The 27,730-nt window shown below is 46.9% G+C and overlaps 1 protein-coding gene across 7 annotated transcripts in view; it reads left to right on the plus strand.

Moving 5' to 3' along the window:
• SZT2 (SZT2 subunit of KICSTOR complex) overlaps positions 1-27,730 on the plus strand; it is an 804,663-nt gene that overhangs the window by 393,497 nt on the left and 383,436 nt on the right. For all 7 annotated transcript variants that reach the window (XM_078659317.1, XM_078659363.1, XM_078659315.1 and 4 more), the window contains 3 exons: positions 8,394-8,613; positions 9,430-9,504; positions 27,137-27,275. In XM_078659317.1, coding sequence (XP_078515443.1) covers positions 8,394-8,613; positions 9,430-9,504; positions 27,137-27,275 — 434 coding nt within the window. The remainder of the gene's footprint in view (positions 1-8,393; positions 8,614-9,429; positions 9,505-27,136; positions 27,276-27,730) is intronic.

Consider the following 27,730-nt stretch of genomic DNA (forward strand, 5'->3'; position numbering starts at 1 on the left):
CTGGTGTAAGAGGGATGTCCCATCGATGGACTGGGTTTAAACCATGCGAGGCCTGTAACTGCTTGTTGTCAGTTACGGACCCCCAACTCATGTGCCTTTGGTGCCTAGAGCGCGATCATGACCCAAAGTCATGCTCCAACTGCCGAGGCATGAATCCGAAGTCTTTGCGGCAGCAGTCCCGAAAGCTCTTGGAGGCCTGGCAGTTGGCTCCACGTCGCTCGAGGTTCCGGCCGAGAGGAAGATCTCAGGACCAGTCGCGGAGCCACCATCACCATTCGTCATCCTCGGGTAAGTCGAAGCACAAGAAGAAGGAGAAGAAGCATCGTCACTCTTCGTCTTTTCCCCGTCGGTCGGCTTACGCGACACAGGACCCGGAGCGTCATCGCTCTCCAGCTCTGTCTTTGGAGCCTGCTCCAGGGACGGCTCCCTAGTTTTCCTACCTTTCCTGGTGCCAGAGCATCCTTGGCTGAAGGCCCTGGGCCTTCGATGCCGGTGGCTCCGGCCCCGGCACCAGAGGGTCCCCGAGGATCAAGGTCTGGATCCGGATCGATGCCATTCGACTTCACTGTACCTTCCCCAGCACCCATCCCGGTGAAGACTTTCCCAGCACCGGTCGTGTCCCCAATCGGTGCTGACCCCAGCCTCACCCCCGACTTGGGCACGGCGCCGGACCGACATCTGTAACGGTGCAAGAAGGTACATTTGTGCCTCTGTTCATTCCTGGTGTTCCTTTCAGGCCTGAATGGCAACCAGAGGAGGTGATGAGGACAGGGAGGGTTCTTTGGACCCATTGCCTGACTAACTTGAAGAGCCGCCTGGCGAGAGAACCTGGATGACACCAGTGGTTCAGATACCTCCCCAGACATTGGCATGCCCCATCATACCGTGGCTACGGAGGAGGGAGCCTCATCCACAGTGATGTTACATAGGGCAGCTGAGACCTTGGGCCTGGAGTTTCCTACGGTGGCAGTCAGGACATACCTGACAGACCGCTTCAACCGGCAGCAGCCTCTTCGGAGCCCCTTCTGCCTTTCAATGCACCCCTCACCGACGTCCTTCTGGGCACTTGGTCCATGCCCAGCACAGGGTCTCCTGTGGACAGGATGGTTACCCAATGCCACCACCTGGCCCGGGGTGACCCACTTTTCCTCTCCCAACACCCAACCCCTGAGAGCTTGGTGGTCCAAGCCTCGTCCTCTAAGGGTGCATTCCCTACTGCTCCCCCAGATAGGGAATCCAAGAAGCTGGACCATCTTGGGAAGAAGATGTTTTCTTCTGCCAGCTTAACGCTGGGGTCGGTGAATACCGCATGCCTCTTGGGCCGTTATACCCACACGGTGTGGAATACAGCTGCACAAGTGCTGCCACAGTGCCAGGAGGAGGCCCTGGCCGTTCTCACCCGTACAGTGGCAGAGCATCGAGACGCAGCTAAATTCACCATCAGATGTGGACTGGATCCCGTGGACTCACTGGGTAGAACCTTTTCCACGTTAGTAGCCTTGAGGTGCTACACCTGGTTGAGGACGTCTGTTTTTTTGGGGGATGTCAACTCCCTCCCCTTCGAGACTGCCCATCCCTCCATGCCACCATCCTTCCATCGCATGTCGGAGGATAACTAGGCCCTTCTCTGCCAGGAAGTTTCAGCTCTCCTGGCCAAGGGAGTTATTGAAAAAGGGTCCCTCTGCCAGAAGTAGGTCGTGGTTGCTACTCCCACTACTTTCTGGTACCCAAGAAGGACAAAGGCCTGCGTCCTATCTTGAAGTTCAGGGCCTTCAACCGCTTCCTCTTTAAGGAGAAGTTCAAAATGCTCACGTTGGCTTAGGTTCTGTCTGCCCTCGACCCCCGAGACTGGATGGTAGCGTTGGACTTGCAGGACGAATATTTCCATATCCCCGTCCTGCCAGCCCACAAGCATTACCTACGGTTCATGGTAGGCTACAAGCATTTTCAGTTTACCGTGCTCCCCGTTGGCCTTACCAGCGACCCTTGAGTGTTCACGAAGGTGATGGCGGTGGTCACAACTCACCTGTGCAGATCAGGGGTTCCAGTCTTCCCCTATGTCGACGACTGGCCGTTGAAGGCGAGCTCGCCCCAGGTTGTCCTCTCCCACCTCCCGACTACAGCGGACCTCCTGCACTCGCTCGGGTTCACTAATAATGTGTGGAAATTACACCTGACTCCCTCTCAGAAGCTCCTTTTCATCTGAGCAGTTCTGGATACAGCGCAGTTTCGGGCTTATCCTCCTGAGCAGCGAGTCTGGGATATTCAGGCTATGATACCGATGTTTCAGCCTCTATCCCTGATTTCGGTGAGATTGACAATGAGGCTGCTGGGCCTCATGCCCTCCTGCATCTTGTTGGTGGATCATGCCAGGTGGCATATGCGGGCTCTGTAGTGGAACCTGAACTTGCAGTGGGCACAGCATCAGGGGAATCTTTCCGACGTCGTACAGATCTCGAGGGGTCTGCACGTCAATTGCAGTGGTGGCTCATGAACCAGGATTGGGTCAGCGGCAGATGGCTCTCCCTTTCCAAACAGAGTTTACAGTAGTGACAGATGCGTCACTCCTGGAATGGGGCGGCCACCTAGGAGAGGCGGAAATCAGGTGTCTCTGGTCTCTGGCGGAGTCCGGTCTCCAAATCAACCTTTTGGAGCTCCGGGCGATACTTCTTGCATAGAAGGCATTCCTTCCTTCTGTCAAAGGAAGAGTAGTGCAAGTGTTCACAGACAACACCCCCTCCATGTGGTAATGCAACAAACAGGGCGGGTGGGGTCGTGGACCCTATGTCAAGAAGCTCTTTGCCTTTGGACATGGCTGGAACATCAGGGCATATCCCTGGTGGTTCAACATCTGTTAGGTTCTCTGAACGCCAGGGCGGAAGATCTTAGCCGTCAGTGCGTGATGGAACACAAATGGCATCTTCCTCAGATGTGGGCAAAGTCTCTTTCAGGAGTGGGGAGAACCTTGGTTAGATCTGATCGCCACCAAAGAGAACGCACAATGTCAGCAGTCCTACGCGTTGGAATCTCCAAGGCGGCACTCGCTCTGCGACACTTTTCGTTGCGAGTTAAATTGCGGCCTCCTGTATGTCTTTCCGCCTGTACCACTTCTGCCCAGAGTCCTGAAGAAGATCAAGCGCGACCGGGCCCATGTCATTCTTGTGGCTCCCGACTGGTAATGAAGAGTCTGGTACCCCGAGCTCTTGAGCATGGCCATCCATCCTCCGATCAGACTGCCGCTTCGGGAGGATATTCTTTCACAGCAGCAGGGGACAGTCCTCCACCTGAACCTGTCCAGCCTCCACCTCCTTGCGTGGAGATTGAGCAGTGACAGTTGACAGCTTTCGCCCTTTCTCCCGAAGTCTGTAAAGTCATCTTCGCAGCCAGGCGTCCTTCCACTAATACGGTATACACCTGTAGATGGAACACATTTGTGGCATGGTGCACAGCAAAGGCTGTGGATCCCCTTTCTGCCCCTCTTTCAGAGATACTCCTATTCATTCTGTCTTTGGCCCAGCAGGGCCCTGCTCTGGGCACTCTCACAGGGTACCTTTTGGCCATATCTGGCTTTCTTCGCCTTCCTGATCAGACTTCTCTTTTCAAGTCCCCTATTGTAAAAATATTTCTAAAGGGCATTACTCATGTCTTTCCTCCTTCTCCTTTCGTAATGCCGCAATGGGACTTGAATCTTGTCCTTACTTACCTTGTGTGCTCCCTTCGAGCCACTACATAATTGTCCTCTGCGACTTCTTACCTTGAAGACTTACTTCCTGCTCACCACTACCGCTGCTCGCAGGATGAGTGAGCTTCAGGCTCTATCCTCAAAGCCTCAAGTTCTTGCAGTCCATCTGGACAAAGTGGTCCTTCGCACTAGGCCCTCTTTTCTGCCCAAAGTAGCTACCTCTTTCCACATAGGTCAGACCATCACTTTGCCCACCTTCTTCCCGTCTCTGCACCCTTCCAAAGAGGAGGAGAGTCTCCACTGTCTGGACCCAAAACATGCACTGTCCTTCTACCTAGACCACACTAAAGATTTCCAGGTGGACAATCCATTCTTCGTTGGTTATGTGGGCGCCAAGAAAGGTCGGACAGTACAAAAACACACCATCTCTCGATGGGTTGTCCTATGCATTAAAATCGGCTGTTCATTGGCGAAAAGGGAACCTCCAGTGGGACTGCGCGCCCACTCTACCAGGGTGACGGCAACCTCTACTGCCTTGGGACGTGAAGCTCCGCTCATTGACATCTGCCAGTCACCCACGTGGGCATCTTTACACACTTTCACCAAACCCCTCCCCCCCCCCGGTTCGGCAGTTCTTCGGCATCAAGGTCTATCTCGAGCTCTGAGTCAGAGTCCTACATGGAGAAGGCTTCTTACTCCTCTGCCGCTGATGCCTCAATGTCTTCTTGACCGGAATCTTCACAGAAGATGTCCGGCATGTCTTCGTTGCTTTGACGCTGCATCTCTCGACGTCGAGCCCAATGATCGCAAAGAGTTTTCTTTGATCGAAACAATCGGCAAGCGTCGCAGTCTTCTTCCTTGTGCTCCGGAGACAAGCACAAGTTATTACCCCAATAGGTTGAGGTATTCTGGTCTGGGGATGTGGCTTTTGAACCCCCCTCTGTAAAAGGAATGACGAAAGGAAACTGTTTGATGGAGACTGGAGCGCTCCCATGGACTTCGCCACTTCAGTGTCCTTTTTCATCTTTTCTAACACTTGATCTACGTGAGGACCAAAAAGATGTTTTTTTGTCAAATGGTGTGTTAAGAATGGACTGTCGGACCTCAAGTTAAACCCAGAGATCCTTAACCAAGCATCGCTTCTGAGCAAAATGCTAGTGTTAACCTCTCTAGCCCGGGATCAGCAGCAACTAGAGCACACCTTATGGAGGAATTTGAAATCAGTTTACCTTCATTTACTAAGTCCTGTGCTTTAGCTTTATGCTTATCTTTGACATATTGAAGCAATTGCTCCATTTCCTCCCATTGTGCAATGTCGTACCTGGCTAAAAGGCCCTGTGTATTTGCAATGCACCACTGATTTGCAGCTTGAGCAGCTATGCGCTTGCCAGAAGCGTCTATTAACCACTTGTGTGCTCAGGACAGCCCCCGGATGTCCTACATCACGCTGGGTGTGTGCTCAGGATGGCCGGGGGGGGGGCGTCCGATCGCTGCCGATTACCCAGCGCGGCACGAATTCTGCGCCTGCGCTGAAGAATTAATTAGTGGGCGTCCCTCACACTAATTCTAGTAGCCCCCACATAGGTCCATCAACCATGGTACACCATGTTGTTAGAGCTGTCAATAGTTGCACGTCAAAAGCTGCACCTCACCTCCAGCCTCCTCACACTGAACCATGGAGAAATCAGCCATCCAAATCCCAAAGAACTGAATTTAGCAGTCTGGCTCCTGAAGTCATAGAGTTTGGTTATTTAAATTTACCACCATTTACCATTATAAATATTCTAAAAGAAGCAAGAAGTCCTACCACTAGTGCTTGCTATGCAGCAAAATGGAAAAGATTTGTTGTATACTGCAATAACAACAAAATCAATCCTTAGATGCTTCTAAACAAAACATTATCTGGATAATTAGAGGTTCATATGGTGTGGGGTCTTGTAGTGTTGAGGTGTAGTTACGGGCTTTTAAGGTTCAAGGAAGGGTAGTGTCCAGTATTAGTAAGCATTTTTAGGTAGCATTAAAGGGTGGTTCAAAGATTTGAAGTGTTAAGCGGTACAAAGGGGCTTCAGGCAGGATCCCCGGAATTATGTGGCAGGGTGGCACCAAATCATGCAGTAGGGTTAACTAAATTATGTGGCAAGAAAGGGCAAATTATGTTGAATAATGCGTTACATTTTTTGATAGCATTACTACATTATTTTGTTATTTGTACACATGTTAACACTGTCTGGACAAAGGTTTCTCCTCATTAGTACCAGTTTAACACCCAATACAGCAATAAGCAGCAGGAAGATCAATCTTTGCAACAGGATTTCCGCTGCGCTCACACTGCTACATTTTTAGTAACTTTTCATTCGATAAATAAAAGAATATAAGAAATACAAATAGCTTTTACATGTTAAAATTGTCATAGGAAATAATGAAGGGCACAGCATTAATACCTCGATTTCAACTCGACTTTAATGTAGTCAACATTTGAAAAGTTAATTTTATTATGTACAACTAAATGTCCATTGCACTGACGATAAACCCACCACTGTCATCCAGGGTTGGGAGGACAGTAGTCCCTCTCACTCAAAATGGGGTACACTTTAGGGGTTCCTCTGACATCGGGAACGAGCTCTGGTATCTTAAAAAAATGGTTACTACAAGGAAGCCCTTCAAGTGGTTTTGAAGGATTGCTGTGCTCTCAGGGAGTAAAACAAACAAAGGTATCTCGAATTACACACCGTCAGGACAGCACATCTCTCCCAAAGCCATGTAGAAGCTGCTGTACCAATAAATATTTTAATTCAATGTATAAGTGACCCAGCATTCACCCCCACTCAAACAATCAGAGTTTTGGATAAGGAGACAGCAAGTAAGGTCTTTCGTCTTGGCTAGCAGACCATACCGGAGGATAATTAGCGCTGCAAGGTAAAGTGCGAGTCGAAGACACTGAATCGAAGGCTCTACTGGAATTACAAGTAACATTTCCATCCCAGGTAGGTGTCATTATTTGAATTTGGTAATCTCAGTCTGCGTATTACAAAAATCAGGAAAAACTTTGAGGGTGCATGTACATAAAAAATTTCAAACGTATATATGGAGCAACATATATGTATGTTTGCTAAATAGTGTTTTGGGATTCGGAGGTTTTGTGAAATATTTAAAGAAGATAGACAGGTGTCAAATTGTCCTTTGGATAAAATCGATGTAAATGATTGGTAAGAAGAGTTACTTTTAATCTGATTTTGAAGTACTGTCTTGCCCGAATAAAGATGTAAACTTCCTGCTGTGAAGCTTAACTGTGAGAAGATTAGAAATGTTTATAAATGTTCTTTCCATGCTGTTAAAGGGAATACTTCTCATGCTTACGTTGTGTAGAATTTTGGCAAAGATAAACATATTGTCTTTTTCTAAGCTCCTCTTCTTATGATTGCACATAGCGACTTCCAATGTTCAAGCTAATAGTTTTACGAATCATTCAGTATATCCGCCAAATTAGCAAAAACTGATATGTTTCCTGTCAGGTTCCCATATATTGTTACCTTCCATAGCAATAAAAGAGTTGATGGATTTGTAATTCAGAAAATAATATCTTACTACACCATATACTTTTTACCGAAACCATCTTGCGGTCTAGCGTTAGCCTTAGGATTGTCCAGCTATTTAAGTATATGGTTTGTTCTGCAAGCAGGAAGCCACAGAATTGAATAATGTATAGCTACAGCATGTCTATTTAATTCCATTGAATGCCCTAAAACAGAGATCCAAGTTATGAGAATAAAGGCATGCATACTCCAGTTTGCTAACCTTGAGTGACACATAAACTTGACATGCCATTGTAAGGTGGTGCAGGTTTTCAGATGCATTGCTTGTTCCCATTCACAAGGACTGTTGAAATTTGATGTCGCCTTGCATTTTTCATTTTTTTATTATTAACAAAATATTAAGTATATCATTTGGGATAAAATGCTATCAACTGAAACGAATGTTTCAGCCTAGCTATGCCCTTCTGCTGTTTCAACCAATAGCAACTCCATGTTTTGGTGGACCCATCCAGATATTGATTGCAACTACCTTCCCCTCTTACGATAAAGGTTGCAGGAAATGAGCTTGGTGTGATATAATTGCATATATATAGGCTAAAGGCAATTTATAATGTTTAATTCGCTTCCATGAGCCCCTGTAATGTTAGTGTTTTGGTGGCTGTTGCACTTTGGGAATCTTAGTACATTGGTGTAGTCTCATACGTCGTGCTCCACAGCGGAGAGCTGGGTTTGATGATCCATAGAGGTCTTGTGATTAGTATTAAAATGTTACTGCACCACAGCATAGAGACGCCACAGATATTCAGTTGGTCCCTTTTACGAAGTCCAGAGCTGGTTTGTTGATGGGTGGTAATTGGGAAACAATGTTCCGGCCATGCATAGTGCAGTGATACAGGGATGGTAATTGCTGGATGCACTGAGACTCGATACATTGCTTCCCATTCTTCAGTTGTATTCTTGTCTAGCTAAACCTGTGAAAAAGTGAACTCTGTTAATTCTTCATATACAATTCTGAAAAAACTGCACATTCTTGAGTGATTTGTCTGTTGTTGGTCTTTGAATCTGTCTTTCAAAAGTCAAATATAGGCCTTTGTTGTTTACCAAAGGAGTTTCTAAAGTCCTAAACTCTATGAATTAATGTAAACAGCCTCACATTTTCTCTATTACTCTCCTTTTAGAACGTGTCCAGTATTTCTCTGACTATGGAGATGTTAAATGTGGTTCCACCTCACCCCTCAGAGGTCCTAGGTTTGAATGCCACCAACAGCAACGTGATAGTAACTGATGCCGCTGGATCACTTGCCTCTGAGAGAGGACAACCTGAACCATCACCGTCCAAAACATCACCTTCCGCGAGCCTTCCTGAGTCTGTGCAGTCCGCGCCAACGAGCAGCACAGGTAGGAATAGTTCATGGCAAGGGGCACAGAGATGGCATCACAGTAGGAACTTGCACCTAGCATGAGGCATAGAAGTATCGACACTGGTAGGACCTTAACCATAGCACATAGCATTAAGGTGGCAGTACAGGTAGGATTTTACCCATGATGGGAGGCACACAGCTATCAGGACAGTGGACCTTAGCCATTGAAAGGAATTCAGTAGTAGAAGCATAATGACGTCTTTTTCTTGGATTGGGGGGTGAAATCAGCATCACTAGTGGAACCTTAGCCATAGAAGAGGACACACAAGTAACAGTAGTTGTAGCCTTAGCTGTGGTAGAGATGCATGAACATAGCATAGGTAGGACGTTACCAATGGCAGGACTCATGAAGCCAGCAGCAAAGGCTGACCTAACTTATGGCAGGGACCTCGGGCAGCAGCACATGTTTTTTATAGCCTTAAAGGTTGCTTCATTGTGGAATTTTCTTTATAGAGCAGCTGGAGGCACCTCACCCACACTATTAACACACATTTCCTCTAAAAAAAAAAAAAGTCACTTATTTGTTTTGCCATTGCTTTCTTTTAATAATCCTGCTATTCATTTGAGACGTTTAATGTATTGCAAGTAGGTTAAGCAATTATAATATATAGAAGGTAATTCTTTGTTGCATAATTTACAATTAGAAATATCTGCCAATCATATCAGCAGGGGATGCAAAGTATCAGCACAGATTAGACTTTAGGCCATGGTGGAAGGAAAGGTGGGAGGAGCTCACCTATGCAGTTTATTTGTGTAATCTTTCTTGACCCTTTTTCCCATTTCTGACATGCAGGGGTGGTAAAGCAGCGGCCCAGCCGGGTGCAGAGCCTGGTGTCTAGCCAGGGCAGCATGGACTCGGATCAGCTAGGTAAGAGGAGTGAGGTGCCAAATGTCTTCAGAGGAACAATTGTGCTGCAGAGGTTTGTGCTTGAAGGGGAGCCATTCCCCAGAGATGCAGGCTTCCTGTCCCCCACACCTTTTATAATTTCTTGTAAAACATCTTCTTTCTGGTCACCCGTAGGCCATCTTAGCTGTCTAGAAGAACTCATGTCATCTGTTGTTCAACAAAAGTACAATTTAAAGTTGTACAGAGAGAGAATGGTCTTTGTTTCGGCCCCTTTCTGCCATTGGTCTTCATGTGTTTTTCAAAGTTTTCCTTTGCTTGACTAGACTGTCTTTCTAGGACATGAGATTTTTCTTGGATGATTACATTGGGATGTGACATGTAGTTTGTAATTGAGCCAGGGTATTCTCTTTAATGTATTTACTTTGTTAGAAGAACAACATTTTAGTTTCTGGTTTTGCCTGTCTAACCGTGTTAGAATGTGTTGGCCTGTTAGACCCATCGTTGAGTGCTCATCATGTTGGTCACTCATTTGTTTTAGTTTGTTGTCATGAGGTATTCAAAATGAATCCCAAAACCTGGCCTTATATGTATGTGCATTCTACATTCTTTCTAAACAAACAATGCAATTCTCCAACTAACAAAAATGATTAAATACTAATTACAAACAACCACTCTGCCTGAAATAATCGAATTTTCTCTTCTGCAATATTGTTTTCTTGATATTTGGATGGAAGACCATTTGCAATGCATCACATACTGCTTTGCTAACTGTATCACTTTAGTTGTTGCCTTTTGTATAAGAGCACCTGTCATCCACATTTGAGTCATAGTATCGCTTTGTACGTTCATATAACCTTTCAGATTTCCATGATGACATGTTTGTGCTACGCCATTGTACACCAGCATTTCACCTGCAATCTTATCAGTTTTCCTCTGATTCTTTTCCCATTGTGGAATCTGAAGTGTTGGGGAGGCGATAACTTATCTACCCCTATGTTGCTTGCTTCAACCTATGCTTTTTTTTCTTTTTCACATTTGCCACGTGTTCCTAGTACTGATATTCATTATTGTGCTGCCTCCTGTGTTCTGTAAGCTCAAAGTCTATTCAAACGTCCTGAAATTCAAAATACACTTGGAAGACACAGCTTGCACATAAGGTCAACTTGCCTGTACTAATACTAATTGCAGATGCTGAGACACAGTGAGGCTCAGCCCTGCTCTGCTTTCAAGTACCCGACTCCGGAAATGTAATTAACATACTTTTAATAACTGTTTTGGCTTCACTCCCTCTCAGAAGCTCCTCTTCATCTGAGCGGTTCTGGACACCGCTCAGTTTCGGGTCTATCCTCCTGAACAGCGAGTCCGGGATATTCAGGCTATGTTTCCACTATCCTGGGTTTCGGTCAGGATGACCCTCCGGCTACTGGGCCTGATGGCCTCCTGGATCCTGCTGGTGGACCATGCCATATGGCATATGCAGGCTCTGCAGTGGGACCTGATGTTCCAGTGGGCACAACATCAGGGGAACCTGTCTGATTGCGTCCAGATCTCAGAGGGCACTGCACACCAATTGCAGTGGCGGCTAACGAACCAGGATTGGGTCGACAACAGATCCCTCTCCCTTCCCCAACCAGAGTTCACAGTGGTGACCGATGCATCACTTCTGGGATGGGGTGGCCACATGGGGGAGGCGGAGATCAGAGGCCTCTGGTCTCCAACGGAGTCCGGGCTCCACATCACCCTTCTGGAGCTTTGGGTGATTCGTCTTGCACTCAAAGCATTCCTTCCCTCTGTCCAGGGAAGAATAGTGCAGGTGTTCACTGACGACTCCACCGCCATGTGGTACTGCAACAAACAAGGCAGGGTGGTGTCGTGGACCTTATGTCAAGAGGACTTCCGCCTCTGGACATGGCTGGAACATCCGGGCATATACCTGGTGGTTCAACTCCTGGCAGGTTCAAGGAACCCCAGGGCGGACGAACTCAGTTGCAGGTGCATGATGGATCATGAATGGCATCTTCACTCGGAAGTGGTGCAAGGTCTCTTTCAACGGTGGAGAGAGCCTTGGTTAGATCTATTCGCCACAGCAGAGAACACGCAATGTCAGCAATTCTGCTCGTTGGAATTTCCAAGGCGGCACTCGCTAGGCGACGCTTTTCGTTGCGAATGGCATTGCGGTCTTCTATACGCCTTTCTGCCTATACCACTTCTGCCCAGAGTGCGTAAGAAGATCAATCGCGACCAGGCCCAAGTAATTCTTGTGGCTCCGGATTGGGCACGAAGAGTCTGGTATCCCGAGCTGCTATACATGGCCATCGATCCTCCGATCAGACTGCCTCTTCAGGAGGATCTTCTATTGCAGCAGCAGGGGACGGTCCTCCACCTGAACCTGTCCATCCTCCACCTCCTTGTGTGATTGAGTGGTGGCAGTTGATTTCATTTGATCTGCCTCCCGAAGCCTTTGATGTTATCTTGGCAGCCAGGCGTCCCTCCACTAAGACGGTATACGCCTGTAGATGTAACAAATTTGTGGCATGGTGCGCAGCAAAGGCTGTGGATCCCCTTTCTGCCACTCTTTCTGAGGTTCTCTTGTTCCTTCTTTCTTTGGCCCAGCAGGGCTCTGCTCTGGGCACTCCTAAGGGCTATCTCTCAGCCATTGCAACCTTTCTTAGGCTTCCTGATCAGTCATCTCTTTTCAAGTCCCCTGTTGTAAATTGCTTTCTTTGGGGCATTACTCATCTTTTTCCTCCTGTTCCATTCGTATTGCCTCAGTGGGATTTGAACTTGGTACTTACTTACCTTATGGGCGCTCCCTTTGAACTGCTACATAACTGTCCTCTCAGGCTTCTGACTTTGAAAACTGCCTTTCTGGTGGCCATCACCTCTGTGCGCAGGGTGAGTGAGCTCCAAGCTCTTTCCTCTAAACCTCCTTTTCTGACTGTTCATCCGGACAAGGTTGTCCTTCGAATTCGTCCTTCCTTCCTTTCCAAAGTGGTTACTCCTTTCCATATTGGACAGACCATCACTTTGCCCACCTTCTTTCTGCTGCCACATCCTTCCAAAGAAGAAGAGAGGCTCCACTGTCTGGGGCCAAAACGTGAGCTTTCATTTTATTTGGATCGCACAAAGCAATTCCGGGTGGATGACCAGCTCTTTGTTGGCTACGGGGCGCCAAAAAAGGTTGGCCGTGCACTAACGGACCATTTCTAGATGAGTCGTTTTGTGCATCAAAGCTTGTTATTCCTTGGCAAAGAAGGAGCCGCGAGTGGGGTTGCACGCCCATTCCACCTTAAGGACATCTGTCAGGCAGCTACGTGGGCATCGCTGCACATGTTTACAAGACACTACTGCCTGGACAGCCAAGTCCGGAGAGAAAGCCTTCTCTCCGGACTTGGCTGTCTAGGCAGTAGTGTCTTGTAAACATGTGCAGCGATGGCCGTTCTGTTCTCCAGGACTTTCTGGTGTGAACTTGGTTCACAGACCCACCTCTGGAGTTGTTATTGCTGGGGTATCTATTCTAAGTTAAGGAATCCATAACTAACTGTTTCTTTCAGATAAACAAGTTACTTACCTTCGGTAACAATATAGCTGTAAGAAACATTGGTTAGTTATAGAATCCTTACCGCCCCACCCATTCTCCCCGTACAGCGAACTGACTTCTAGGGTGAATGACTTCCTTTCAGGGCCCTAGTTTTGTGCACCAATGGTAAGTGTCTTGCATGGCTCAGCGATTCTGGCATGGAAAATCGTGTACAGAACTGAATTCAGCACGTGAGGGTGGTGTCCAAGTAACTTTTGCGACGTCAAAGACTAATGCGGAGCCGACCAACGCCACCTTTGCAGCGCAGGGGGTAATGCTGCAGGGGTACTGCTGCCGAAAAACTTTCCGGATCCAGTCTGACGCCTGGGGGTAATTCTAAGGTAAGGAATCTATAACTAACCTATGTTTCTTGCAGATATATCGTTACCAAAGGTAAGTAAGTGTTCTTTTTACCCATCAAGCCGGTTCTGCATATCTAGCCATTCTTATCGCCTAAAGTTGGTTTTCTCTTTCAAATGGCCCAGCCTATCACTGTTTCATCTGTCTTTCCTCCCCCCTCATCCCACAGAGGAGCCGAAGAGACTGCATAGACCGGTTCTCAAGTATGCAAACCTGTATTGCACTGACAGTACTCAGAGGACCAGAGTGACTCATTAGCTCTTTACGGGCCTTGCTGAAGCCAAGAAAGGCAAGACTATCATCAAATGCACCATTTTTCTTTGGTTCACCTTTGGCGTTAAGATCTGTTATTCCTTGGCCAAGAAGGACTGCCCACAGGCATTCAAGCAGTCTGCACTAGGGCCATGACTGCTACCATCACTCACACCAGAAACATCCTGTTGGCTTCCTCAGCCAGGCTAAGGCTGCCATCCCTGCACATGTTTCCTAAACATAAATACCCTCCCATCACCAGCATGCAGGGACTGATACTTTGCCAGGGCAGTGATGTATGATTTCCCTGTTACCTGGCATCACTAGCTCTCAGATCCAAGAGGACTCATTCAAGGTAAGAGGAATCGGAAGGAAGATGGATCCATCCATACCTTGATCGCAAATGTCTCCCTCCGATGGCAGTGAGTCCGCGTCGATTACATTAAGAACCCAAGCATGTGTGATGGTGGCTGTCGTTGATGCTAAATTGGATCGTTACCACACGCCGTGCTAGGGGGCAGAATAAGTGCGGAGACCTGACGGCAGTACTTAGGTTCGGGCTTTTCCTTCGTGGTGACATCATCACTGGTGGGCGGAGTCATGACAGAAGCCACAAGTTCACACTGGAAGGCTACTGCTGGTTTATGTTTACAGGTTTTATATAGTGCATAGCTGCCCAAGGGCTTCCCAGCACTGCGGAGCAGGAGGTCCTAGTTAGCATTAACTCATTCAGGAAACAACCATGTCTTGAGTTTTTTCTAAAGCTAGTCTCATCCATGAGAAGCCTTAATTCTTTAGGCATGGAGTTCCAAAGTTTAGGTACCAAGTGGGAGAATGATCTCCCTCTCCATCTGGCTTGTCTTATGCTGGTGGTTTTGGCCAGGCGTTCAGAGGACGATCTTAGGGCTCTATTATGTGTGTATGATGTGATGAGTGCCCTGGGGAGAGTGGACCTTTACCATTCAGGGCCTTGTGTGCAATGCATAATGCTTTGAACTTGACCCTGGCCTGTACTGGCAGCCAGTGGACAAGTCTCAGGGCCTCTTTAGCTGACTCGTACCTGGGTATGTTTTCAAGTTCCCTGGAAGCTGCATTCTATAGTACCTGCAGCCTGTTTTCAACACTTATTTGGGTGACCCCAAAAAGAGAGAGTTCACGTAGTCCAGTCGCGAGATCACCAGGGACTGTTTCACTGTCTTTCGAGTCTCCTCTGGAATGAGGCCCAGAATTTTACGGAGCATCCGCAGGATTCAAAAACATATGGCAGATAGTTTTCTGGCTTGAATTTCCATAGTCAGTTTAAGTTCTAGGTACATTTCCTAAGTTCCTTATGGAGTTTTTATGGACTGGCGGAGAGCCCAGTTCTTTTGGACATTCAATGGTGACTTGTGTTGGAAGATTATTTCCTAGGAAAATGAGTTCCATCTTGTCTCCATTTAGTTTTAATCTGCAACTTGTCATCCAACTTGCTACCTTTTCCATGCAAGGAGCCACTTGATTGTTTTTTGAGTTGGGGCTCTCTGCCACTGAGACTACCAATTGGGTGTTGTCCGCATAAGAAACGATTGACAGCCCAAATTCCTGGACAATATCGGCCAGGGACTGCATGCATAGATTAAATAGGGTAGGACTGAGGGCGGAGCCCTGTGGTACTCCACATGTCGTTTTTAGGGTGTCCGAGTAGTATTCGCCTTCTGTGATCTGGAAGGATCTATCCCTCAAATATGACACTAACCATCCTAGCGCGCTGTCTTGTATACCTACTTTCTCTAACCTAACGATGAGTGTGCTGTGATCCACTGTATCAAAGGCTGCGCTTAGGCCGAGCAGCAGGATGGCAGCGGAACCCCCTTGGTTAAAAGCTTTTCTGGGCCTGTGGGATGCCTGGGAGAGTCTGCAAGAAGTTCATGTACGCATCAGAAATATTGTAATCAAAATAACTTTTACTTTTGATAGGTAAGATCAGCGAAATATAAGGTGATAATTAAGGCAACGCTTGTTAAATATAAATAAAGCCTTGCGGTTGTAGCAAAATTAGTTTGAAGACAGAAACAATATCATAGAATCTTTTCATATTACTGTCCTGTCCTTATTAGAGCTGCGGCTTTAATGGTTTTTGTCTACGTTAATCTATATAAATATTTTTGTTATATTTTTCCTTTATCCACAAAGGTTTTAGTCTTGTGAAAAATGAAGCAGCAAATATAGTTATGCATTTATTTAACCGATATACACTGGTCTCTGAATGCCCGAGGAGTCTTAATGCTGTGAGTACCCTTATATGATTTCTTAGTAAAAGCACCGGAAAACGAACACAGTGAGTTCCATACACATTTGCCAACGTGCTGCTCTTCTAGCTTCATTGAGAAACCATCTCTCTTTTTACTAACTCTGCAGGCTGTCGGTCTGTGCACTTATTGGCCTGGCCCTCTTGACTGATGACATAGAGAATCAGTTTTAGCCATTTAAAAAAAAAACACAGGCAGAGAAGTAGAGTGTTATCTAGCTGTGGTTTTTATTTATTTATTTTACAAAAACAGTGCACACCTAAAGCTGGGAGACTTTTTCATTAATCGTGGATGCACCATTGTAGCGATTGAGAATAGCTATTGTTCGGTGACATGGGTCGCCAGACCTATCATGTTAAACGAGGAGGCTGCTCCACAGCTGCTGAGAGGTTGATATCTTGGATGTTGTACAATATATGTTCCTAGATTGCTAGTTGCTGTAGTTCCATGCTCAAAACTTGTCTTTTCATGGTAGACATGGATTTTCAGATCCTGAGCGCTATTCTTCTTGCAAGCAATGTTTGACAAGCTTCCTCGTCCGATCTTTGTACAAGCAAGTCGCCCACATCCGCCTGTATGCCACAGGATGCACCATACTGCATCTCCTTATTCCTAGCCTGGCACCCAAGGTTAGAGTTAACATAAGTAGACCCAAGTTGAGAAAGGGTTTTCCATCTGGCTGCTATATCTCTTTTGGCAACCATGCTGGCAGTACCCAGGAAAGCCCGATCTGCTGTAGTGCCGCCCATCCCCTCCATTATTCCTAAGATCAATACTTGAGGACAGAGTGGAACCTCCCAACCCAGGGCCTCACCCAGCTCTCTAACCACCTCTACCCAGTATTTCTGTATGACCTCACAGGACCATGTCAACTGATTGGCGTTGAGGGAAATTAGCTCCTGCAGGCCCTGAAAAGTATCCAACCAGATATTTCCTATTTGTGAGATGCCAATGGGGTCCCACTTTTGGAATCCTTCCAGTGTCCCTACATCCCTGGTCCACGTCCCCCGCCGCAGCGGTGTCTGAAGTGTGAGTTTGGCATCCCATTGGATATTATGCAACGTGGACCGCGAAAACAGGAGGACCGATCTCGTCACTGCTGGGTAACTTTGTGGAATTGCTGATCCGTAGAGCATATCTTGAAGCCTTGAGAACCCCAGACCTTACGGCTCCTGCTGGTATGCCGAGTCCGATCAGCCCCCATTGAACCAGTCATTGATTGCCAAGAGACACGTTGCTATATAGTAGAGGAATAGGTCAAACACTCCTGTTCTCCCGTCATATGTAGCTTTCTGACAGTGGGCCAATGCCACCCTCGGTCTGGAATTGCCCCAAAGGAATGATGTCACTAGTTTGCCAAGGGAGCGAAACCATTGGCGTGGGAGATGGAGCGGGAAGTTTAGCAGTCCATAAAGGAAGCGCAGGAGTATCATCATTTTGTAGAGAGCCGTTTTCCCTTCGAGTTCCTGCCTGAACTTTAAATTCATTTTGTGCAATTTCAGTGTTAAGTATACTTGAGCATTCTACCCTAACCCACCCCTCAAGAGCAAGTTAACTGTTTTCCAGTGCTATCAGATGTGAGTCAAAGCCAAAGAAGCTTTGGCAAAGCCAGTAGGTCTGGTCTTGGCAAACATGCAATTTTATTTTTTATTTAGTTGCACGACAGTGCCATAGACATTGACAGTTTAAAAGAAAAACATAATTATTAAAACACGTGAGAGAATGTCTATACTTTGCATTTGAAATAGATGTCCAGATGTGATCAAGAAAAAAAGCTATTACTCACATTTGAAGAGAACCAATGGCTGAAGCTTGCTAATCCTTGTAAAACTGTATTTTATGTAGTTTTAAGGCACAGTAGCTAAGTACCCCTGGCACTGAAGGGGGCTACTTTTAGGCCGTGCACGCACATTGTGCACAATTAGAATGCTGTGAATCAGTTAAACGGTACAAAAGGGGGTGGGGGGGGGTGGTGATGGACGGAGCATCTGAACCAATCAAACACTCACACCCAGTCAAGAGATCTGGGTTTAATCCATCACCGTTCTTTTGCCCACTCTGCCACCCCAGTTCAGACATGGCTATATGCAAATCAGCCTGACCCTGTGCCTCATGGGAACAGTCCAGCCCGAACTGCCAAGCCTTGCCTTCTCTGGACCGTAAACAAGCTTCCGAGGACCGGTTTCTGGCATTACAGCCGTCTTCAGCCCGGCTTGCCTGAATCCAGTGGCAAAGTGAGCAAGGGACTCACGTCTGAGCATACCCTGCCACACTTATGGTGGCCAAAAGCGGTACAAAAGGGGGTGGTGCATATAGCCGTGTCTGAACTGGGGTGGCAGAGTGGGCTAAAGAACGGTGATGGATCAAACCCAGATCTTTTGACTGGGTGTGAGTGTTTGATTGGTTCAGATGCTCCGTCCATCACCACCCCTTTTGTGAATCAGTTAAAGACACTAGTGGCATGTCCCATTCCCTGTATTGAAGACAATGGCGGGTGCAAGCAAATAGTAAATGCCATATGAACAGACTTATGGCTGAAGATATCATTAATAAAGCCCTTATATGTAAGTATAACATAATTGTTTTAAATTAAAAACAAAAAGGATGGTGACACAGCTAAAGCCTTCTCAAATGCCAGACTCTCAACAGGCAGATCCAGTTTTCCTCTGATTCTTTTCCCATTGTGGAATCTGAAGTGTTGGGGAGGCGATAACTTATCTACCCCTATGTTGCTTGCTTCAACCTATGCTTTTTTTTCTTTTTCACATTTGCCACGTGTTCCTAGTACTGATATTCATTATTGTGCTGCCTCCTGTGTTCTGTAAGCTCAAAGTCTATTCAAACGTCCTGAAATTCAAAATACACTTGGAAGAAACAGCTTGCACATAAGGTCAACTTGCCTGTACTAATACTAATTGCAGATGCTGAGACACAGTGAGGCTCAGCCCTGCTCTGCTTTCAAGTACCCGACTCCGGAAATGTAATTAACATACTTTTAATAACTGTTTTGGCTTCACTCCCTCTCAGAAGCTCCTCTTCATCCGAGCGGTTCTGGACACCGCTCAGTTTCGGGTCTATCCTCCTGAACAGCGAGTCCGGGATATTCAGGCTATGTTTCCACTATCCTGGGTTTCGGTCAGGATGACCCTCCGGCTACTGGGCCTGATGGCCTCCTGGATCCTGCTGGTGGACCATGCCATATGGCATATGCAGGCTCTGCAGTGGGACCTGATGTTCCAGTGGGCACAACATCAGGGGAACCTGTCTGATTGCGTCCAGATCTCAGAGGGCACTGCACACCAATTCCAGTGGCGGCTAACGAACCAGGATTGGGTCGATAACAGATCCCTCTCCCTTCTCCAACCAGAGTTCACAGTGGTGACCGATGCATCACTTCTGGGATGGGGTGGCCACATGGGGGAGGCGGAGATCAGAGGCCTCTGGTCTCCAACGGAGTCCGGGCTCCACATCACCCTTCTGGAGCTTTGGGTGATTCGTCTTGCACTCAAAGCATTCCTTCCCTCTGTCCAGGGAAGAATAGTGCAGGTGTTCACTGACGACTCCACCGCCATGTGGTACTGCAACAAACAAGGCAGGGTGGTGTCGTGGACCTTATGTCAAGAGGACTTCCGCCTCTGGACATGGCTGGAACATCCGGGCATATACCTGGTGGTTCAACTCCTGGCAGGTTCAAGGAACCCCAGGGCGGACGAACTCAGTTGCAGGTGCATGATGGATCATGAATGGCATCTTCACTCGGAAGTGGTGCAAGGTCTCTTTCAACGGTGGAGAGAGCCTTGGTTAGATCTATTCGCCACAGCAGAGAACACGCAATGTCAGCAATTCTGCTCGTTGGAATTTCCAAGGCGGCACTCGCTAGGCGACGCTTTTCGTTGCGAATGGCATTGCGGTCTTCTATACGCCTTTCTGCCTATACCACTTCTGCCCAGAGTGCGTAAGAAGATCAATCGCGACCAGGCCCAAGTAATTCTTGTGGCTCCGGATTGGGCACGAAGAGTCTGGTATCCCGAGCTGCTATACATGGCCATCGATCCTCCGATCAGACTGCCTCTTCAGGAGGATCTTCTATTGCAGCAGCAGGGGACGGTCCTCCACCTGAACCTGTCCATCCTCCACCTCCTTGTGTGATTGAGTGGTGGCAGTTGATTTCATTTGATCTGCCTCCCGAAGCCTTTGATGTTATCTTGGCAGCCAGGCGTCCCTCCACTAAGACGGTATACGCCTGTAGATGTAACAAATTTGTGGCATGGTGCGCAGCAAAGGCTGTGGATCCCCTTTCTGCCACTCTTTCTGAGGTTCTCTTGTTCCTTCTTTCTTTGGCCCAGCAGGGCTCTGCTCTGGGCACTCCTAAGGGCTATCTCTCAGCCATTGCAACCTTTCTTAGGCTTCCTGATCAGTCATCTCTTTTCAAGTCCCCTGTTGTAAATTGCTTTCTTAGGGGCATTACTCATCTTTTTCCTCCTGTTCCATTCGTATTGCCTCAGTGGGATTTGAACTTGGTACTTACTTACCTTATGGGCGCTCCCTTTGAACTGCTACATAACTGTCCTCTCAGGCTTCTGACTTTGAAAACTGCCTTTCTGGTGGCCATCACCTCTGTGCGCAGGGTGAGTGAGCTCCAAGCTCTTTCCTCTAAACCTCCTTTTCTGACTGTTCATCCGGACAAGGTTGTCCTTCGAATTCGTCCTTCCTTCCTTTCCAAAGTGGTTACTCCTTTCCATATTGGACAGACCATCACTTTGCCCACCTTCTTTCTGCTGCCACATCCTTCCAAAGAAGAAGAGAGGCTCCACTGTCTGGGGCCAAAACGTGAGCTTTCATTTTATTTGGATCGCACAAAGCAATTCCGGGTGGATGACCAGCTCTTTGTTGGCTACGGGGCGCCAAAAAAGGTTGGCAGTGCACTAACGGACCATTTCTAGATGAGTCGTTTTGTGCATCAAAGCTTGTTATTCCTTGGCAAAGAAGGAGCCGCGAGTGGGGTTGCACGCCCATTCCACCTTAAGGACATCTGTCAGGCAGCTACGTGGGCATCGCTGCACATGTTTACAAGACACTACTGCCTGGACAGCCAAGTCCGGAGAGAAAGCCTTCTCTCCGGACTTGGCTGTCTAGGCAGTAGTGTCTTGTAAACATGTGCAGCGATGGCCGTTCTGTTCTCCAGGACTTTCTGGTGTGAACTTGGTTCACAGACCCACCTCTGGAGTTGTTATTGCTGGGGTATCTATTCGAAGTTAAGGAATCCATAACTAACTGTTTCTTTCAGATAAACAAGTTACTTACCTTCGGTAACAATATAGCTGTAAGAAACATTGGTTAGTTATAGATTCCTTACCGCCCCACCCATTCTCCCCGTACAGCGAACTGACTTCTAGGGTGAATGACTTCCTTTCAGGGCCCTAGTTTTGTGCACCAATGGTAAGTGTCTTGCATGGCTCAGCGATTCTGGCATGGAAAATCGTGTACAGAACTGAATTCAGCACGTGAGGGTGGTGTCCAAGTAACTTTTGCGACGTCAAAGACTAATGCGGAGCCGACCAACGCCACCTTTGCAGCGCAGGGGGTAATGCTGCAGGGGTACTGCTGCCGAAAAACTTTCCGGATCCAGTCTGACGCCTGGGGGTAATTCTAAGGTAAGGAATCTATAACTAACCTATGTTTCTTGCAGATATATCGTTACCAAAGGTAAGTAAGTGTTCTTTTTACCCATCAAGCCGGTTCTGCATATCTAGCCATTCTTATCGCCTAAAGTTGGTTTTCTCTTTCAAATTGCCCAGCCTATCACTGTTTCATCTGTCTTTCCTCCCCCCTCATCCCACAGAGGAGCCGAAGAGACTGCATAGACCGGTTCTCAAGTATGCAAACTTGTATTGCACTGACAGTACTCAGAGGACCAGAGTGACTCATTAGCTCTTTACGGGCCTTGCTGAAGCCAAGAAAGGCAAGACTATCATCAAATGCACCATTTTTCTTTGGTTCACCTTTGGCGTTAAGATCTGTTATTCCTTGGCCAAGAAGGACTGCCCACAGGCATTCAAGCAGTCTGCACTAGGGCCATGACTGCTACCATCACTCACACCAGAAACATCCTGTTGGCTTCCTCAGCCAGGCTAAGGCTGCCATCCCTGCACATGTTTCCTAAACATAAATACCCTCCCATCACCAGCGTGCAGGGACTGATACTTTGCCAGGGCAGTGATGTATGATTTCCCTGTTACCTGGCATCACTAGCTCTCAGATCCAAGAGGACTCATTCAAGGTAAGAGGAATCGGAAGGAAGATGGATCCATCCATACCTTGATCGCAAATGTCTCCCTCCGATGGCAGTGAGTCCGCGTCGATTACATTAAGAACCCAAGCATGTGTGATGGTGGCTGTCGTTGATGCTAAATTGGATCGTTACCACACGCCGTGCTAGGGGGCAGAATAAGTGCGGAGACCTGACGGCAGTACTTAGGTTCGGGCTTTTCCTTCGTGGTGACATCATCACTGGTGGGCGGAGTCATGACAGAAGCCACAAGTTCACACTGGAAGGCTACTGCTGGTTTATGTTTACAGGTTTTATATAGTGCATAGCTGCCCAAGGGCTTCCCAGCACTGCGGAGCAGGAGGTCCTAGTTAGCATTAACTCATTCAGGAAACAACCATGTCTTGAGTTTTTTCTAAAGCTAGTCTCATCCATGAGAAGCCTTAATTCTTTTGGCATGGAGTTCCAAAGTTTAGGTACCAAGTGCGAGAATGATCTCCCTCTCCATCTGGCTTGACTTATGCTGGTGGTTTTGGCCAGGCGTTCAGAGGACGATCTTAGGGCTCTATTATGTGTGTATGATGTGATGAGTGCCCTGGGGAGAGTGGACCTTTACCATTCAGGGCCTTGTGTGCAATGCATAATGCTTTGAACTTGACCCTGGCCTGTACTGGCAGCCAGTGGACAAGTCTCAGGGCCTCTTTAGCTGACTCGTACCTGGGAATGTTTTCAAGTTCCCTGGAAGCTGCATTCTATAGTACCTGCAGCCTGTTTTCAACACTTATTTGGGTGACCCCAAAAAGAGAGAGTTCACGTAGTCCAGTCGCGAGATCACCAGGGACTGTTTCACTGTCTTTCGAGTCTCCTCTGGAATGAGGCCCAGAATTTTACGGAGCATCCGCAGGATTCAAAAACATATGGCAGATAGTTTTCTGGCTTGAATTTCCATAGTCAGTTTAAGTTCTAGGTACATTTCCTAAGTTCCTTATGGAGTTTTTATGGACTGGCGGAGAGCCCAGTTCTTTTGGACATTCAATGGTGACTTGTGTTGGAAGATTATTTCCTAGGAAAATGAGTTCCATCTTGTCTCCATTTAGTTTTAATCTGCAACTTGTCATCCAACTTGCTACCTTTTCCATGCAAGGAGCCACTTGATTGTTTTTTGAGTTGGGGCTCTCTGCCACTGAGACTACCAATTGGGTGTTGTCCGCATAAGAAACGATTGACAGCCCAAATTCCTGGACAATATCGGCCAGGGACTGCATGCATAGATTAAATAGGGTAGGACTGAGGGCGGAGCCCTGTGGTACTCCACATGTCGTTTTTAGGGTGTCCGAGTAGTATTCGCCTTCTGTGATCTGGAAGGATCTATCCCTCAAATATGACACTAACCATCCTAGCGCGCTGTCTTGTATACCTACTTTCTCTAACCTAACGATGAGTGTGCTGTGATCCACTGTATCAAAGGCTGCGCTTAGGCCGAGCAGCAGGATGGCAGCGGAACCCCCTTGGTTAAAAGCTTTTCTGGGCCTGTGGGATGCCTGGGAGAGTCTGCAAGAAGTTCATGTACGCATCAGAAATATTGTAATCAAAATAACTTTTACTTTTGATAGGTAAGATCAGCGAAATATAAGGTGATAATTAAGGCAACGCTTGTTAAATATAAATAAAGCCTTGCGGTTGTAGCAAAATTAGTTTGAAGACAGAAACAATATCGTAGAATCTTTTCATATTACTGTCCTGTCCTTATTAGAGCTCCGGCTTTAATGGTTTTTGTCTACGTTAATCTATATAAATATTTTTGTTATATTTTTCCTTTATCCACAAAGGTTTTAGTCTTGTGAAAAATGAAGCAGCAAATATAGTTATGCATTTATTTAACCGATATACACTGGTCTCTGAATGCCCGAGGAGTCTTAATGCTGTGAGTACCCTTATATGATTTCTTAGTAAAAGCACCGGAAAACTAACACAGTGAGTTCCATACACATTTGCCAACGTGCTGCTCTTCTAGCTTCATTGAGAAACCATCTCTCTTTTTACTAACTCTGCAGGCTGTCGGTCTGTGCACTTATTGGCCTGGCCCTCTTGACTGATGACATAGAGAATCAGTTTTAGCCATTTAAAAAAAAAACACAGGCAGAGAAGTAGAGTGTTATCTAGCTGTGGTTTTTATTTATTTATTTTACAAAAACAGTGCACACCTAAAGCTGGGAGACTTTTTCATTAATCGTGGATGCACCATTGTAGCGATTGAGAATAGCTATTGTTCGGTGACATGGGTCGCCAGACCTATCATGTTAAACGAGGAGGCTGCTCCACAGCTGCTGAGAGGTTGATATCTTGGATGTTGTACAATATATGTTCCTAGATTGCTAGTTGCTGTAGTTCCATGCTCAAAACTTGTCTTTTCATGGTAGACATGGATTTTCAGATCCTGAGCGCTATTCTTCTTGCAAGCAATGTTTGACAAGCTTCCTCGTCCGATCTTTGTACAAGCAAGTCGCCCACATCCGCCTGTATGCCACAGGATGCACCATACTGCATCTCCTTATTCCTAGCCTGGCACCCAAGGTTAGAGTTAACATAAGTAGACCCAAGTTGAGAAAGGGTTTTCCATCTGGCCGCTATATCTCTTTTGGCAACCATGCTGGCAGTACCCAGGAAAGCCCGATCTGCTGTAGTGCCGCCCATCCCCTCCATTATTCCTAAGATCAATACTTGAGGACAGAGTGGAACCTCCCAACCCAGGGCCTCACCCAGCTCTCTAACCACCTCTACCCAGTATTTCTGTATGACCTCACAGGACCATGTCAACTGATTGGCGTTGAGGGAAATTTGCTCCTGCAGGCCCTGAAAAGTATCCAACCAGATATTTCCTATTTGTGAGATGCCAATGGGGTCCCACTTTTGGAATCCTTCCAGTGTCCCTACATCCCTGGTCCACGTCCCCCGCCGCAGCGGTGTCTGAAGTGTGAGTTTGGCATCCCATTGGATATTATGCAACGTGGACCGCGAAAACAGGAGGACCGATCTCGTCACTGCTGGGTAACTTTGTGGAATTGCTGATCCGTAGAGCATATCTTGAAGCCTTGAGAACCCCAGACCTTACGGCTCCTGCCGGTATGCCGAGTCCGATCAGCCCCCATTGAACCAGTCATTGATTGCCAAGAGACACGTTGCTATATAGTAGAGGAATAGGTCAAACACTCCTGTTCTCCCGTCATATGTAGCTTTCTGACAGTGGGCCAATGCCACCCTCGGTCTGGAATTGCCCCAAAGGAATGATGTCACTAGTTTGCCAAGGGAGCGAAACCATTGGCGTGGGAGATGGAGCGGGAAGTTTAGCAGTCCATAAAGGAAGCGCAGGAGTATCATCATTTTGTAGAGAGCCGTTTTCCCTTCGAGTTCCTGCCTGAACTTTAAATTCATTTTGTGCAATTTCAGTGTTAAGTATACTTGAGCATTGTACCCTAACCCACCCCTCAAGAGCAAGTTAACTGTTTTCCAGTGCTATCAGATGTGAGTCAAAGCCAAAGAAGCTTTGGCAAAGCCAGTAGGTCTGGTCTTGGCAAACATGCAATTTTATTTTTTATTTAGTTGCACGACAGTGCCATAGACATTGACAGTTTAAAAGAAAAACATAATTATTAAAACTCGTGAGAGAATGTCTATACTTTGCATTTGAAATAGATGTCCAGATGTGATCAAGAAAAAAAGCTATTACTCACATTTGAAGAGAACCAATGGCTGAAGCTTGCTAATCCTTGTAAAACTGTATTTTATGTAGTTTTAAGGCACAGAAGCTAAGTACCCCTGGCACTGAAGGGGGCTACTTTTAGGCCGTGCACGCACATTGTGCACAATTAGAATGCTGTGAATCAGTTAAACGGTACAAAAGGGGGTGGGGGGGGGGGGTGGTGATGGACGGAGCATCTGAACCAATCAAACACTCACACCCAGTCAAAAGATCTGGGTTTAATCCATCACCGTTCTTTTGCCCACTCTGCCACCCCAGTTCAGACATGGCTATATGCAAATCAGCCTGACCCTGTGCCTCATGGGAACAGTCCAGCCCGAACTGCCAAGCCTTGCCTTCTCTGGACCGTAAACAAGCTTCCGAGGACCGGTTTCTGGCATTACAGCCGTCTTCAGCCCGGCTTGCCTGAATCCAGTGGCAAAGTGAGCAAGGGACTCACGTCTGAGCATACCCTGCCACACTTATGGTGGCCAAAAGCAGTACAAAAGGGGGTGGTGCATATAGCCGTGTCTGAACTGGGGTGGCAGAGTGGGCTAAAGAACGGTGATGGATCAAACCCAGATCTTTTGACTGGGTGTGAGTGTTTGATTGGTTCAGATGCTCCGTCCATCACCACCCCTTTTGTGAATCAGTTAAAGACACTAGTGGCATGTCCCATTCCCTGTATTGAAGACAATGGCGGGTGCAAGCAAATAGTAAATGCCATATGAACAGACTTATGGCTGAAGATATCATTAATAAAGCCCTTATATGTAAGTATAACATCATTGTTTTAAATTAAAAACAAAAAGGATGGTAACACAGCTAAAGCCTTCTCAAATGCCAGACTCTCAACAGGCAGATCTTGGCTTTAAGTCACCTTCTAGTAGCACCTTGCTCTTTTGGGTCCAGGGACAGCTAGCAGTACTTGTTATAAGGATTTCCCAGTTATCTCTGAGCACTCCGTGCCTTGAGTAGCTGATCTGACAGTGTGGTGCATGAAGATTGTGTTGTGTTAGATAGCTTGGCTCCCCTTGGTATGAGCTTTATGTTGGCTTTGCGCCTCCAGTATTTTCTCTTTTGTGCAATGAGGGTTGGGAGAACTCGATTACCATTTGCGGACTTTTACTTTCTGCTTGGTGTGAATTCCCTTTTTGTGTTTACAGGTTATGACGGTGGCAGCAGTGACTCCGAGGGTGAGGAGCCGGTCATGAGTGAACCAGACCCCAAGTGTCCGTTAATGCCTGATTTCTGGCTGATCATAAAGATCCACCACGATCGAGTGGAGGTTTATTCTCACACCCGGTAAACGTTTGCACTTGTACTCTCTGTCGTATCGCAAAAGGTGTGATGGGTGTGTTGAAAGGTTTGTCAGAAGATCATAGCTGGTGGGCAGAGGATGACTGGTAAATGGTGGAGATTGGGCTCAGAGGGTGGGCACAGGTTGGAAGAAAGTAATGGGCAGAAGATAGTAGGTGATGGTAGGAGCAGAGGGCGGGAGGTTAGTGCCACACCGTTTGCTTCACTTCTGGAGCAACAAGAAATGACACAATTCAGAGTGCACTTTACAATGAAATACAAGCATAGGTATTTGTAAATTGTATATTGTTGCTCCTTACCTAATATTGACTATTTACACACTGAATTGTCTGACTGACACATGAGAAAAGCTTTAGAACAATAATAGAAGGGGTCCTTACAACATTTACGTTTAGAATTCAGTGTCCTTTTGTACAGTGATCTAACCTGTATACTACATT

The sequence above is a fragment of the Lissotriton helveticus genome, chromosome 1_1, assembly GCF_964261635.1.
Source record: "Lissotriton helveticus chromosome 1_1, aLisHel1.1, whole genome shotgun sequence".
Lineage (NCBI taxonomy): Eukaryota > Metazoa > Chordata > Amphibia > Caudata > Salamandridae > Lissotriton > Lissotriton helveticus.